General features: G+C 45.0%; 1 protein-coding gene across 5 annotated transcripts in view; it reads right to left on the bottom strand.

Annotated features, from left to right (window-relative positions):
- MBTD1 (mbt domain containing 1) overlaps positions 1-17,122 on the bottom strand; it is a 1,870,500-nt gene extending 1,853,378 nt beyond the window's left edge. For 2 of the 5 annotated variants that reach the window (XM_069654918.1, XM_069654914.1), the window contains exon 1: positions 16,946-17,122. In XM_069654918.1, coding sequence (XP_069511019.1) covers positions 16,946-16,966 — 21 coding nt within the window. In that variant the 5' untranslated portion in view covers positions 16,967-17,122. The remainder of the gene's footprint in view (positions 1-16,945) is intronic. The other 3 variants (XM_069654913.1, XM_069654916.1, XM_069654915.1) reach the window with 3 other exon arrangements.
- Positions 17,123-17,411: the final 289 nt, after the last annotated feature.

Below are 17,411 nucleotides of genomic sequence, written 5' to 3' on the forward strand. Positions count from 1 at the left end.
AACGGGAAGAAAAGCAAAGAACATCTAAAAATGCCAGCAATGTTTAAAACTCCAAAAGTAATTGCTTCGACACAGGAAAAGATTGCAACTACCCACGCGCCACCTCAAGCCCCAGTTGGCAGTAACTCAGAAATGGAACAAACTATAATCGAACTTGACAATTCAAAATTAGATGAGCAAGGCTCAATGGGGAATTCGTCACTTCTTTACCTGACGGTCCATCTAAACGAAGAGGAAACGAACTTGGAGTTAAACGTAAATGACGGAGAAGAACCACAAATCGTAAATCCCTGCCTTCAAACACAAATAAAACAAAATCTACAACGTGTAAAGAGAGTGAAAAACTACTAGCGGATCCATCGATCAAAAAAAAAAAAAGGGAGGTGCGGCAAAAGCAACATGAAAAAACAACTGAAAAGACGGAAAATGTAAATATTACAAAGATATCAGGGGAGACAAGGCGTCAGTGCGATTCCAAAGTAACATCTACCAGAGTCTTTAAAATGCAACAACTCGCAGCCGGGAAAAATTTCCTCGTCTTGAACAGAAAGACGGTCCTGAAAATTTTAACCAGCATACCGGCATTGAAATCTTTAAAAACATCAGATCTTGTATTGGTGGAGCCTTACCACAGAGAAGGGAAGGCAAAAACTTACCTTCACGGGAACAATTTCGTGGACTTGGATGGTGGCGAAGATGTGAGCGCCGCCTTAATCCAATTAGGCTTTTCGATAGAGGAAGTCACGATGTCTGAAGATGCGGAAAAGGCTGTTCCTCTGCGAAGCAATGGAACGGTGGACCCTTCGGAACGCCACCTAAACACTACAAATCTGCCGGTGGGCAGTAGAAGAGTCGCTTTCAGGGAGAAACCTGAACAAAGCAGAGGGAGATTCAGATCGAGATTATACTCGTCGAACACCAACACAAACCATCGAAAATTTCAACATGAAGGTAACTGGAGTTCAAATGCCAGACGGAGGAAAATCCATAAGCACCCAGAGTCCACTGACGAAACTGCTGAGTGGGCCCATAATAAAAAGCGTGAACCGTCGGGGCCTTGGAGATGGTTAAAAAAGGTTCTGAACCCATACCAGCAAGAACAACAACTAAAAGATTCGGCGACACCCACGGGACCTCTAACATCGGAACGTCTACAACGGAACAGGAGTATCATGTGTTCTTGGAACACGAGGGGTCACGATCACCTCACTAAGCCAGACGCTTTTGATATTATCTGCCTCCAGGAGACATGGCTTATGGAACCACCAGTACTAGATGGATACAATATACACATTTCTTCTGTTTGGAAGACCATCATCGGGCCTCCTAACGGCAATTAAAATTGGATCGGGCAGCTCTAGTAAAAAGAAAGTGGCCGAATCATATGGCATGTTAGCTCTACTAGTTGAGTGGCTTCATATAGAATCTATATCAAGAAGCAATACGAAATCCAATCTCGGAATCATCAATGTCTATTGGAACCCGCAAAGAACAAGTAACATGGAATTTCTTGATACCATCGCAGAAACCATAGATAAATTTCTTCTTGAAGAGAAAACTGACTACATCATAATCTGTGGCGATCTTACCGCAAGAGTTGACCAAACTGCTGCAGCACTAAATCTCTGCCCCTCGGCTCTGAGAGGTGTGCTTTGGACCGACTTTATGGACTCGAGAACATTTTACAATGTTGCACCAGCTAGAGGCCATTTACCCCGAATTCCAACTTGGGAGCGTGCCAAAACATCAGCAACACTGGATCATATTTACGTCTCTTATCCGCTCCCCCCCTTTGTTGACTATTTCGAGGTATACAGAACAAAATTCAGCGACCATAATCCTTTGATAATGACTCTCGCGACCGAATAAACTCCAAAGCAAATATATCCTTTTGAGGTAGAGGTAGCGCGAAAGTCGTCGCAAATTCAACTTACAGCAACTAATATCAAGGAAATAGCCGAGCAATTTGATGTACTGAGTAAAACAAAAATAGACGCAACAAGTAGACCAAATTACATCCCCTTGCTGCTGCCGTTTAGGAAGGAAAAGGGTCTGTCACCGACCCAATGGAAAAGGGGTCCATGAGTACGATAAAGAACTTGCTGTGAAAAAAAAGCAGATGCGTAAATTAAACCATCTGGCCAAAGTCTCCAACTATCAGGTACAAAAGGGCTACGCTAAAGCAGCCACAAGATCCTACAAATCTTGGGTGAGGCACCATAAAGCAGCAATGTACCAGAATGACTCCGAGCAAATGCTAAAAACTCTAACAACAAAAAATCCAAGAGAATTCTGGTCCCTGATCAAAGACAAAAACGATGTGATAAACAACAAACTCTCGAACGCCGTCTCAGAACAGGCGTGGATAACCTTTTTCTCAACACAGTTTGCTTCTATCTCGCAAAACTCAAACAAATCTCTATGCTGCACAACATCACCTTGGGAAGATCTGGCAGATCGCGATGAAATTCTGGCAACAACCCTGAAATTAAAAACCTCTAGGGCGCCTGGCCCCGATGGCTTAACCAATGTCGATCTAAAGCAGCATCCAGAGGAATGGGCCGCCCTAATCACAAAAATCTTTAAGCAATGTACGATCACTAGGCTAATACCTAAAACTTGGAACGAGGCGGTAATAGTTCCCATTTTTAAAAAGGGAAATAGAGAAATTCCAGCAAATTACCGCCCGATTGCCCTTCTTGACATCATGGGGAAGATCTATGCCACCCTTCTATTAACTAGATTTCAAAACTGGGCAAGATCGGCGCCCTGTCTAGATAAATTTCAAACAGGCTTTGTTAAAAACGCAAGTACCAGTATAAACATCCTGATTTTGAACATCGTAAAGGACAATGTTAAGAACGGTGCGCCTCCAGTACACATCGCGTTTATCGATTTAACACAAGCCTTTGACAAGATCAGCCGTCCAAGGCTATGGGCGAAATTAAAAACATGGAATTGCCCTGAAAAGATCCTATGCCCGGTGATCGCATTACACACAGACACTAAACTAAGAGTACGCTTAAATCGGCAAGGGATGTTATCAGACCAATTTTCATCAGAGCGTGGTGTTAAACAGGGCTGCCCGCTCGCTCCGGCCCTATTCATCGCCTTCATGGGAGACTTCCAGCATACACAACCAGCAGTCAGAGCCTTTCCACCTAAATTGGGCAATACTGAAATCTCAGGATTGTTATATGCCGACGACTTGATCCTGATGGATCAAACCCAAATAGGTCTCCAACGCCAACTTACAAACCTGGCAAGTTACATCAGCGACAATGACTTAGAGATAAACATCTAAGTGTCCAAAATTTTGACGATGGGGAAAAGTCGTTCAGCAACGATCCATCAAGACCACTGGTATTTAAACAACACAAAACTTGAATCCGTGTCTACTATAAAATACTTGGGAATCATGATAGATTCAAAAAGGTCAGAAAGTGCGACCATTTCAGTGCTATGGACAAAGACCAAAACTCTGACAATCCAAATGAAATTAGTAGATCGGAAATTTGGTAAATTCTCGCTTCTTCCAGTGATCCAATACTACAAACAAAAAGGTAGTTCTGTCTATAATCTACGGCATGGACGCTGTGTTGAACATCGATAACACCATATGGACCAAACTGGAAGGCTACCTATGGAAAGCCGTGTTAGGGCTGCCTAAATCCTCCGCAATTGATGCTGTTAGACGTGAACTGGGCTTACTATCATTACAAGCATCAGTAGACCAAAGCAAGATGCGTCTTTTTCAGAAAATTATTCTTCCAGATACCATTCCAATTTACAAGTTGGTTCAGATAGAGCTTAACCAAGGACGTTGCAGAGCACTAAACAACTGGGTTCAAAAACTTACAAAACAACTAGCAGATTTGGCCTGTTCGGCAGATGATCTGATCACAAACCCCAACAGAATCAAGACAAAAATAGCACAAGCAGATTGGATCCAAACCGGCAAAAAAAACAATAGGAAACAAACTCCTGGCTCATTTACCAGCAACAACAAATAAACTCAACCACCCTATGAGCTACTGTATAAAATACCCCAACAAAAAAATGCAGAAAACTATTATGAAAATAAGAATCAATTACCAACACAGGAAATAATAGCAATCCGTACGAAAACAGACGCTCGTACCTGCAGATTCTGTCTGGACCCAGGAAAAGTGGAAACTCTGAGATACTTATTCACGACTTGCACTAGAACCCTATTTTTGCGGGAAGCCTATCTGCTCCCTTTGATGTATGACGTACCACTCCGAGAGGAAAACACATGGTGGTGTTGTCTGATTGCTGGAGACAGAACTAAGTGGTCGACAGCGACAGTAAAGATCTTAGAGGCAGCATTGAGTCTAAACCAGAACCTACAAACTAGTCAAGTGCAATTTAAAGAACAGTGACTTTCTTTTATGTTGAGACACAAAGTTTCTGCAGTGAAGCGCCTAGTTTTCTGGTTTCAATTATTCCTCTGATTCCCCTGTTTCTTGTCATCCACTTTTTGTTCTGTCTTTATCTTTTTTTTTATCTGCATCTATGATATCTATTTTCTACAAAACGTGCGTTTTTTTTTTCTTTTCTGCTTTTCATATCAACATCTTGTAAAAATCAAACGTTTTTGATTATAAACAAGTAAATAAAAAAAATAAAAAAATACATACATTTTACCCCTCACTGCCCAATCTTTGTTGGAGACAATGCGAAATGGTGGGAGCTTTGAATCACATTTGTTGGGACTTCCCTAACATCCAGGAATATCGGAGGCTAATAGGGGAAGCACTAGGAGAGGCATTGAGTCTGAAGGGAAGAGGCAATAGAGGCCCGTCTATACTGCGGTTAGGGGGACAATTGCAAGACCTATCCTCCAGAGCAGAGTGCAAAATATATGTGATCTTGATGAGAGGGGCGCTGGGGGTGGTGCAAAAATGGAAATCAAAGGACCCTCCTACCGAACATGGGTGGGAAAAGTCTGGAACTTTGCTTTACTGGAATGGGCTACTTGCTCTTTGCAAGGCAATCAAGGTTTTCGGGGGGGTGGGAGGGGACTGTTCCCGGACCATGGCGTTTCTTAAAGAAGGCCAAGAGGGGACTGGTGCCTTAGGAGGATGAGACTGCTAGGCCTGGTGGACTAATCCAGGTTAATTGTTACCAAGAGACCAAGACCTAAAAGGACTCTAAAAAGAAGACCCACAATCGATAGTCGGACTCTCGGGGGGAGTTGGGTGCGATTATAATGTTTTCAAAATTGGTGAAAATGTTAATAAAAAGGTAATGGGAAAAAAAAGAAATAGAGCCACACAGCAAAAGATGGGTTTGCTTAATGACTGGTTGGCCAAGGAAACATTTCTTATAACGTGGTAACATTCTTGGATAGCTTTAGAAAAGCAGCAACTTCTTTTTTATAATGGACTTGTGAAGTGATTTTAGGCAGCTGAACACGCTGAACAGCTGGTTTCATAATCAGGATATTTCAAAGTACAGTACAATTCAAATATTTTAAAAGGATTTCGAGATATTGGACTTGCACGACTGCTAAGGCCCTAGAAGATACCTTAATTTGTTTTCTCAGTAGCAGCCAGGAACGCATTCTCTGGCAAAATATACTATTTCTCTGCTCCTGAAAGCAAACAAACAACCGTGCCAATAGCTTACTGAATCAATGTTAATGCCAAAATATATGCAAAGATACTATTTTCAAGCGTCAAGACTGTCCTTCCATCCTTTATAGAACCAAACCAAAACATGTACGAACAGGTACAACATTAGATGTGTACAGAATCTGCCCAAAAAGGTAGGGGGAAAGACACCTCTGGAAGTCCTCTGCGCCCATTAACGCTAGATGGAAACAAAGCATTCGAGATTAGCAATGCATTCACATAATACTCTAGGCTCTTTGGCTTCACACCCATTTTCGTTTCACACATTACCCTACAACGAGATAACAAATAAATGGGTCATATACAGTCTTAATAATGTTATCTGGGGGAACCCAACGGGGTTGCCATTTGTCCCCAATGTCATAAGCAGAGGAAGGGAAGGTATTCACGGGAAAGTATCCAGGAAATGGTTTTATATGCAGACACCATCCTCTTTTACAGTATAGACATTCTACAAACTGTTTCTGCTGTAATGTTGAAATCTGTGCCTTTAGGATAAATATCCCCTAAAACAAAGGGTCTGAAAGCTCCAGAAATTGGAGGGCGCACGAGAGCCCGAGAATGAATGCTGCAGGGTGAGCGCTCTGGCGTAGAGGAGCCTTGGCGCTGAAATCTATTCTGTCTACGTGGCAATGAAGAGATCCCAAATACTGAAAGCTGCCAATGAGTGGAGGCTGATGCCATCCAAGTTTCAACTTCCATAATGACCAGGACGCCAAGCTACACAAGAGGGTCCGGCGTACCGTGATACACAGAGCGCCGACTGATGATGCAGCCGCAGCCCCATATGACATGGGGTACTATGCAGCGCTTCACCCGACCTCCACCTACCATAGCGGGCTGAGGCCAAACGCTCTCCAGCAGAAGTGCGACCGACAGAGGCGATAAGGTTGCTTACACCACACTAAGACTACAGTTCGCAGTGTATACATCACCCACATGTGGGAACTGATCTTGAGGCACTACAACGCACTAACCAGGGAATCCCTACGGTCTCCGGCAGAACTATATTCGATCCCCGAGATACCGGGCTGAGACCAATGAGCCGCAATAAATGAGGAGAAACAGGAGAGCTACTCGCCCCCAGCTGGGGCCTGCAGCGATCACCCGGCTACAAGTGGATCAATCGGTTTGCCCACCCCGCCTGGGCTGACACCAAAACAGGTGACCCCATGAGAGAGGCTGAGCTCAGAGAGCCTGAGGTGGGAGGGATGGACCGTGCGCCGCAACTACAAACCGGAGTCAGGACCCAGCCGGTTAAACCAGTCACGTGAGTAAGCACACAAGACACATTATCTCCAAAGGGAGACCACAGATCCCAGAACCAACGATACTCAAGACACAGAAGACATAGCACCCAAGGATACACTGGCACGTGCTACCGATAGACTAGCCACAACTCTAGAGCAATGGACGTCCCGCCTACTACCCGAATGAGCTAACAAGACCCCATAGGGCCAACCCCGGGATAGAGACCAAGATCACTGCTGAGCAACCACAAACGAGGGGTTCCAGATGCGCATGTGTCCATACTACTGATGCCACCAATAACCCAGCAGCTGAATCCAACTGCGCAACCAAGCATTCCATCAGACTGGCATGCTGGAGCCCACCCTCGATATTGCCTCTAGTGCAGACACAGACAACACACGGCTGCGACGCTCTACGCGGAGACAAACTATGGAGGCCCAAATTCAAACCCAACTACAGGCGATGCTTCAAGAAATGAAGACTATAGGCAAAAGGACACAAGAAACAAATACAGTTCAAGACATCAGAAAGCACCTTAAAGACGTCCACTCCCGCCTCAACGGACAAGCGGAACAGACGATGAAAAGCGAATCAGCTCATTGGAGGACAACACAGACACGGCCGCAATGACATCAATGATCTAATTAAAGAGGTGCAATGCCTGGGTGCAAAAATGGAGGACCAAGAAAACGGGTCCTGTTGCAATAACCTCCACATGGTTGGCCTGCCTGAACAAAGCGAGGGTTCAGACCAAGAATCCTACATGTATGACTTCTTCCAGAACAAGCTCCGGATCCAGAACCCGAGGAGCTTCAACATTGAAAGGGTACACAGGGCACTGATCCCCAAGCCCGCTCCAGGCGAAGGACTGCGGGTTATTACTTTGTGCCTATTTATAGGTTTACCATCCTAAAAGCCTTCCGGTCTGCAGGCGCGATACAAATACAGGGTACCGATATCCAGATATTTAATGACTACTCCATCGAGGTCTCTAGACACAGGGAAGGGTTCAACCCCATATTTGATGTTCTAAAAGGAACCGACCACAGACATTACCTGCAATTCCCAGCCATCTGGTGCATCATGCTCGACAATGGCACTCATACGAAGACCCGGAAGAAGCCTGGTGCTTTCTCAGACAACAGGAATTGGTCTCCACAGAGTTCTCAACCACCGGAACTGATCACACACCACCCTCTACCACACCACAACGCCGACCCCGACCTCAGGGCCGTTGGCAGAGAGTGGGCAGGTGCCCAAGGCAACCAGGTCACAGCTAGGACCCCCAGTAAAATGATATCCATAAGGTCGGCATCAATGATCCGATTTCGTCTCCCGGATATGGAATACATCGGAGGCATCCGATACAGACGGCCATCATATCCCTCACATTGATCGTACAGAAATTAACCGAATTGAGTGGATTCATTTGGCAAATCGTAGAGAGGACGACGCACAAACTGCCGCCTGCCACCCTGTGCTCATCTGCCCCATCACTGGTTTTGTGTTCTAAAATCTTAAGTTTGTTTTTTTCTCTCTTTCACTTGATCTTACTAGTACCCCCCATATGGTGGCACTGGTATGCACAGGGAACAATGACGCTCCTTGGAGCTTCTAAGACCATCCCCAAGCATGGCCTATGTTCTGCTCTTTATTGGGACACAGTTTTTAGGTCCCAATGTTGTAAATGTTTTATTTGGGGGTGTTGTTGGGACCGTTTAATACAAGGGACAGTCCTCTGTATACTTCCACACTAATAGTGTGGCCAAAGACTCCAACGAATGATTTCTACAGAGAGCCTGCAGATATCGGACTCCCACCCTCGGAAATAAGATGGCCTCCCTTACATGTATTTCCCTTAACATACAAGGACTAGGTCACCCAATCAAAAAGAAGCAAATGCTTAACTACATGCGGGACATGAAAAGGGGAAATTCTTTTACAGAAAACCCATCTAAATGGGGCAGAATCATAAAGCTAGGGCAGGGTATAGCAGCGCACTCACCATGCCATGGGAAAAGGGGAGTTTCTATCCTAATACAGAAACGGGTCCCCCTCCAGGTTACCCATACATTAGTAGATGGGGATGACAGATACGTACTGGTTCAGGGGGGACATACAACATCAACTGCTCACCCTCATAAACATCTATGCACCTACATCAGACTCCCTGTCCTTTACCCATGTCTTCACTGAATGTGCACGCTATATGGGGGCCATGACACTAATTGGAGGGGATCTAAATGTTACTCTAGACCCAGCACTGGATCGGCAGAGCTCCACCACAACACTGCAACGCAGCCTACGAAAACTAACCACCATCCAGCCTCTGCGCACTGAGCTTAGATTCAAAGATACATGGTGAATAACCCACGAACATCTGAGGGACCCAACCTTTTATTCTAATAGATATGGCAGCTACTCTAGGCTAGACTATTGTCTCCTCCCATCCAACACTACACATCTCATCTGTGTGACACACTGGCCTCCACTCTCTCAGACCATGCACCCGTCTTACTTAATATTGAATTACCAGAGGTCCCACACAGGAGACCATCCTGGTGCCTTAATTTAAGGGCCCTGGGATACCCAGACGTCCATGAGCACCTAGAGGGAGCTACAGACCTGTTCTGGCAAACAAACCTATCCTCAGAATACCCGGCACAAAACTGCTGGGACGCATTCATAAGGGGACAACGTACATCAAGATGGGCTCATGAATTAAAGAAGTGGGGGGGAGTGGAGACAAGAAAAACTGATGATACACATACGGGCCGCTGAAAAAACCCACAAACGCACCCATGACCAACAAACGCTCGAAAAACTCAGGGGGCTCAGAGCAGATCTAAAACGGATAACCTCCTCCCGCGCCCAGAAGTCCTTCACAAGCTGGTCACAAATATATTACTGCAAGGGAGATAGACCCCCCACGCCTTATGACGCTGGCCCTATGCAGCAGACATGCAGCATAGATCATCGACACCATTCGGGATCAAAACAGGGGCATACTGGAAGGGGAGGAACACATCAACTTGCGGTTCGCACAATTCTACGGCGCACTCTACACGAAACAAACCCCAATTGCCCACCACCGTATTGATGACTTCTTAGCAACCATTAAACTACCTAAATTAGACCCAACCCAGGCCGACAACCTGGCTACACCGATTACCGCAAACAAGATAGTCCGCGCAATCCAATGCCTATCGACAGGGAAAGCAGCCGGCCCAGATAGGCTCCTCATCGACTTTTACAAAGCACTGACCGATCACCTTACGCCCACTCTTGAGTCAGTGTTTGAGGGTGCGGGGACCAGCATACGATTACCACGCTCCATGCTGGCGGCCAATAGTATTGCACAAGAAAGGACATGACCCAAGAGACTGAGGGTCCTATCTCCCCATCTCCCACATCAATTCTGATGCTAAAGTTCTGGCAAAATGCCTAGCGCAACGCATCGAAAGTCTAATCCCGCACCTCAACCATAAGGACCAAACAGGCTTTATCCGTGGCAGACACGCCAATGACAATGTCCGCCGATTATTACATGTTATAGCTGGATGGTTTGACCCAGAAGAAGGGATCCTAACGCCTGATGCCGATAAGGCTTTTGACAAGACTAAGACTCAATGGGACTTTATGTTGCAAGTCCTAGACACATATGGCTTCCCTACCACATCCACTAAGATGGTGAAACTCCTATACACCAATCCGATGGCATCAGTAGTCACTAATTGAGTCACATCGACCCCCTTCTCCCTACACTCAGGCACACGACAGGGATACCCGCAGACCCCCCCCCTCTATGCCCCAACCATAGAACCCCCTGCCAGTAAATCTACATGCTGACCCAGGATGGGTGGGCATCCTACAAGGCACAGAAGAACAGAGTCTCCCTGTATGCAGACGATCTGTTAATATACATTAGCAAGTACAAGTCCTCACTACCCAGACTACTACAAGATATTGGCCCCATTGCCGGCTACGTAATTAATTGGGAAAAGTCAGAGATCATCCCCCTGAGGCCTGACATCCACTGGGATCCAGGAGGGGTGACACCATTTAAATGACAGCTAAACTTTCACAAATTTAGGTGTAAAAATCTGCCCTGCCCCGAAAGAGATTTCTCTTGTTAAACTATCCACCAGTCTTGCAGAAAATCAAAACTGACCTCCTCCGATGGGAATCACTACCCCTATCCATCAATAGTAGAATCAATGCATTCAAAATGAATTTGCTACCCAAACTGAATTATTTAGCACTGATGCTACAACTGTCCCAGACGAAGCTGATGTTCGATGAACTAGACATCAATATCCCCAGACTTACATGTAGGAGGAAGAAAGCGTGGCTTACACTTCAGATCTGTCAGGCCTCCAAAGCCAATGGCGCCTAACGCTACCATCATGGTGAACGTACTATTTAGCCGCCCAAATTTGCTGGGGCAAACAGCAGTTGAATGCAAAGGACCAGACCAACTCTCTGCAGCCGTCACGCACACCCTTGGAAGTCCTAGTGTTCCCACCTACCAAGTTACCCGATGCGATCAAGAACCACTCAATAGTAGGGCCAACACTCACGGAGTAGCACAGATTGCGATCCATACTGCGCTCATCAACCCAAGCGGCAGTGTAAGGGCAACATTGTCCTATGGACTGAACGTTAAACTACACCATAAACAAGACAACAAAGCCGCACGTCCTGGTGATGGACCTACATGAAGGAAATGCCCAGATTAGCTTCACAGAAGCGCAACAGGTCCTCTGTCTAGGGGAGGCAGACCGGCTCCAATATAGGACCCTAAAATCAGTAACACGCAAACACACCGCAGACCAGACCCGACAGGCATCGCCAACATCGGGTGAACTAGCAATGGAACAAAACATAACATACCCACGTCTTTGCGATCTCTAGCCTATTTGCACCCAAGTAAGGTTGATCATAATCAACAACGATTTGGGGGATCAAGCTTAACCCCATATGATTTCTTTGAGGCCATACCGGCGGTATCACAGAGCATTTGGAATAGACATATCCAATTTAAAATGCTTCAATGGATTTACTACACACCCAGTAAACTATTCATTTAATTTCATTTCATTTCATTTTTATATAGCGCCGGTAGCCCAAGGGCATCAGGGCGCTTTAAACGAACAGAGACACACATAGAACACAGAAAGAGGCCAGTCCAAAGCTGAACCCTGAAGATGTCCCTGATCCAACTTATCCCGGTTCATCATCTGAAGAGATATGTTTTCAAACCCTTCCTGAAAGCAAGAAGGTTTGTTTCAGACCTGAGTGTTTCCGGAACACTATTCCAGAAGCTGGGCGCCTGAACCAAAAAGGAGCTGCCCAACCCCGATTTCAGCTTGAACTTGGGAACGATCAACAGGCATTTACCCCCGGAGCGAAGACTTCTACTGGGGGTGTGAAGCACTAACCTCTTTTTTAAATACTCTGGAGCAGAGCCATAAAGGCATTTATGAACCAGGCAGAGAGCTTCAGGAAGGGCCCCATAGACTCAACGACATGCTGGCGAAAATGTGGGGTCTGGGCTGCATGGGTCACATTCTCTGGTCCTGTCCATGAACGGGGCATTTTGGCGCATGATACACAGACAAATCACCCAAATAGATGGGGCTGAGGTCAAACCATCACCAGCCCAATGCTCTTCGGGGCACACAGATCTGATCTAGCACAAACTCATACACATAATACTGTTTGCAGCCCGAAAGTCCCCGATTCTCAGCTGGAAATCCACCAGACCACCCACCAAATCCACAAGACAGGCACTACTGGCCAAACTCTGCTGTATGGAATACAACGCCCTGCAACACCTCTCAAGTCCGACAAGCTGCACTCTTCTTGGAACTAGCCGACCAATTTATTTAGCCTTAGCATACATCAAAGTCGCACCACAACCAATAGCCAGGAGCACCCTAATAAACCACCCAGAGTTTACATGCGGACCGGGAGACTGAACAGACTACCCACGGAGTGGACATATATACCTGGGGCTTCTAACTTACCTTTGTCTTCTACTTACACCACCTAGTAGAGTATGGGAAGAGGCTGATGCTATAGGGCTGGAACCTGCTGTCCCATCACTCGCCACCGACGAGGGGGATACCAAACAAAGAATACTGAGCAACGTGGACAGGGTGGGTGAGACGATCCACGACCTGACGGGGGCCCTGTAGAACCTAACACCATAAACTAAATACTATGGTCCATAAGAACTACGGGCGATTACAAAAGGCTTGCCACGGGAATCTAGAGAATGATCTGGCGATGGGAGGACTGTGGGGGGAGTGGATAAATATTACAGCAATTATAGTGGTCAAGCATACGGCTTTAAAACATTATGGACTACCTCCATTCTGAAAGTGTGGAGGCCTTAACACAACACGAGTAAACTGCTTAATGTACCACAAATGTACTGCCTTTAATCTCCTACAATGATTTAAACGTGTGTATAAAACTTCAATAAAAAGAAAAAATAATAATAAACCATAAACGTTATGGTCCAATGATGGCTGTTAAAACATTGCTGTCGCCAAGGGTCTTGCCATTGCGAATTTCCACCCACCATTCAGTAACTTTTTAAAATTTGGACAGATGCTATAGGCAGGTGGTCTTCTGGCTAGGGCATATAGTACAGTGAAAATAAAACTAATACCCAGATTCATATATCCTTGTATAACTCAGATAAGTATTCCTTAAGGAAATGTCAAGAAAAAGTGTACAGGTTCATCTGGGCATATATTAGAACAAGGTGTGCATCCACTCCTCCTACCATGAAGAATAGGGAAATCACATTTCCAGTTCCACCTATCAATCATCCAGGACTCATTCACCATTTAAGACTGCTGAAAAGGTTTAAGTTTTCCGGATCAATTCTCAAAACAGGACTTCCTTTCCCAGAATGACCAAAATACGGGGATGAGGAAGAGGAATCGAGCAATGGTTGCTCGCACACACCTGAGCCTGGAAAGTTTAAATGGCAAGTGAAGCAAGGAATCAATGACTGCTGCTGGCTGAGAGAGCTACGTCTCTCTATGTGAAGCTGAAAGGTCTGAAAGGCAATTACCAGCACGGTGGAGGCGGCTCACCAGCGAAGAAGGAAGAGGATGCTGCAGGAACACCGGAGCTGGTGAGAAACTCCTGGTATTAGCAGGTGAAAAGGAGCAGCGCTTTATTTACCGAAGCCCGAAACAAAGCAGACGTGTCAAGTGGAAGTCTAAAGAACCAAAGAAACCAACAGGAAGCGGTCGTGAGGAAGAAGCAGACAGACGCTTCTCACAGGAGACTTCAGGGATGCCAAAAAGAGCAGATAAGTCCTCCCAGAGGCAGGGAGGACCCCAGGGCATATCAGCAGGCGCTGAATACAAGTGATTAAAACCACAAGTTATCCAAAGATAAATAACAAAAGAACTTAATGTTAAAAGGGAAGTTAAAATGCAAACAAAGTCCTTACAAGCAGATGAATATATATTATGCAAGTTTAAGAGCTTTGCTGTTCTCAGGATTATGGGATTTAACCCGGAACAACATTTGACATTAAATCTTACATACGAGTTGGATGGAATTTTGTTACGGACAGCGTATATGATCTGAGTAAAGGACCGGATAATACTCATTCTTTAACTCGATATACAGGCAATGGACATGGATTTAGTGATTTAACACAGACGCAACTGCCTTGAGGACGACCCAGATAGAGTCGAAACACGTGTCAGCTGAACTAATCTTCTATGGAACAATTAAACACTTTTGAAATGGTGCATATTTTGTCAATTGCACTATATTCATTTTATCTAACAGGACCAACAGATACCCATTAGGGTAGAGCACCGATATCCAAGACCCAGCCCCTTCTTTAGACTGTAGGATACACATTATAGGCCTGTACGGGTGGTCAATGGGTTTCAGATTATGCAGCCTCCCATCTTCACGCACTTAACAGGGCCATAGCACTTTCTACCCAAGGATCGCACCCGTACAGTTTGCTTTCCCTGGCAGAATAAACTAGCCAACTAAACCTGTGTGCAATAAAGAAGGTGTTGGGAAGAAACATCAGGACTAGAAAGGGATTATATGAACCAGGAACGAGGAAGCAAAACCCTGGTAGAAAAGCATACCAGGTATTCAGAAAGAGATAGAAGTGCAAACTCAGACACATGTGCATGCCAATATTTTTTGTGAGCCAAGACAGGCACAAATAACTGTTATATGTGAAACATTCTATTACAAAGGAATCCAGGGGAATGGAACCACCTTCTGGAGCAAGGACCTTTATCCTTTAAGAACGTTTGTGTTGAAACTATTTATTCTTCTTAAAGCTTCCAAGGTTAAAGACGTTCCCCTTTTCACCTTAGAGTTTAGTTTTAGTGTGAGGGTCAGAACAAAATGGACATGAGGTGGTTTGTCTTGGACATTCTGACATGGGAAATCCTTAGTTTTTAGTTTAGTTAGGGAAAATCCTCTTACAGAAGGGTCAGGGGCATTTTTCCAACCCCTTTCATTTTCAAGAAGAGACTTTAACCAAAAACATAGCTGACTGGTGTCTGAATTTCATTCATGACTACTCACAGAAGGTATTGATCAGAGAGGTTACGAAAGGGGGGGAATAGAAATTCTAAGAGATAAGAAGGCAGCTCAGTGTACTGCCCTCCTTCCCCCACCTTGATGGGTTAACCCAATTTCATAGCAGGGGTGACCACGTGTGCTTTGGATGCTTGGAAGAAGGGTGACCGTAATAAGTTTTCAATTATATAGTCAGGGTATTCATCCCTCTGACGTTTGAGTGCACAGGGGTCCTTCCTACTAAATACAAAAATGAAAGTTTCTGTTACGCCCAGATGAAAAATTGGATTTCAAATCCTCGAACACAGAGGACAAGATTGCAACAAATGACACCAATGAAGCTTTTAATCGTTAGCAGCAGGTGCCCTGTTTGTATAGATTGGATAGTACTGGAGAGGCCTGACTCCCAAAGGAAAAATGCACTTAAAAGCTTAGTTAGGACAGAGAGTTTGGGGTGGCAATAGCACCAAAGTCCTGGGACCATATTTAGAGAGAGGCGCACAAATCATCCTAATGCATAACGTATGCTCTTAGAAGAATTGGTTCAGATGGTATATGGCACGCTCCAGAACACACAAAATAGCAACAGCTTATTCCCACAGATCCTGGAGAAAATGTGGGAAGGAGGTAAACTTGGCACGCATGTGGCGGTGCTGCAAGGCTCACATTTGTTGGAAGAAAGTAAAACAAAAAAAAAAAACTCATCACACACATTCAGTCACAATGGACACATTAGTCATAACACTGGGGGGACACAGCTAAAGTAACATATACAACGTTGGAACATATTACATACGGCTAAACTTGCCACTCACTTGTTGACAGCAGCCAATTGACCTAGAACAACGATGGAAACACACAAGGGCAACACATAAAAATGGGCAGTGGCGTAAAATCTGGGGAATTCTTACACCACGAAAGATTACAACACTTATGAAACCACTTAGCAAAATATATCGCAACATGGTGGCCTTTCATAGACTTTTACAATGAAAGCCCCAGTATTGTTTTCGTCTTTCGCTCATCAAATATACTTAATTAGATTGAAAACATAGGCCACAAGGGGTTTGGGGAAGAGGGCCGTGATCGAAGGCGCTCAGATGTATATTGTTAACTACAAAGGTGGCCGAGATCAACTGGTTATTTAACTATTAACAGTACGTACATTTCCAAACTCTTGACGCCTTAGGCCACTCGCAAAGATCTCCTTATCAGAACATACTCTTATTGCCCTTAAACTGTAGATCGACGCTCCTGTGGTATTGTTCCTGTTGCCTTCTAACACTCGTTTAAAAGAAACAGTACTGTCAGCACCTCTTCCAAAGTGAGCATCTTGAACAGGCTGCGCTGCATTTAGTTTCCAGAAGGAAGCTGTCAAACCTCTGTCAAAGAAAACAAAGGGTATGCAGACTGCAGCAGCCAAGCTCACCACACACATCTACCACACTCACCAAATCCTTGGCTCTTTCCATCAGACCTTCATGCGGAACAAATTCTGTCTTCTAGAAACCCACCCAAAAAGAAACCAAACAATGCAGCAGCTCCCAACAGCAAGGACGAAAAGCAAGCACTTCACTTCAAAACATATCAACACGATTATTTTCCTCTTTACAGCGCATGCGCAAAAAACTATCCTCTGGTTGGTTGGTAACGGTTTACGTCTATTTTAAGACTCCGTATTCATATGTTTTGGCTTGCAGTTGTACCCGTAGTCCATTACGGCGCGACCTTTGAAAAGAGCAAGGAAGTAGATAAGCAGAGTAAACATAAACAAAGGACGAGCAAACATCTGGGAGCAAGTCTAGAAACTGGCGGCCATTTCTCAACGTGGCTAATTTCATTTAAAACTATTGAAGGCTGGGCTATATCAAAGCGCTTTTAAACATCCCAATAACAGATTTAACTAAATTACAAATA

This window comes from Ambystoma mexicanum, chromosome 3q (assembly GCF_040938575.1).
Source record: "Ambystoma mexicanum isolate Mex_15411 chromosome 3q, UKY_AmexF1_1, whole genome shotgun sequence".
Classification (NCBI taxonomy): Eukaryota; Metazoa; Chordata; class Amphibia; order Caudata; family Ambystomatidae; genus Ambystoma; species Ambystoma mexicanum.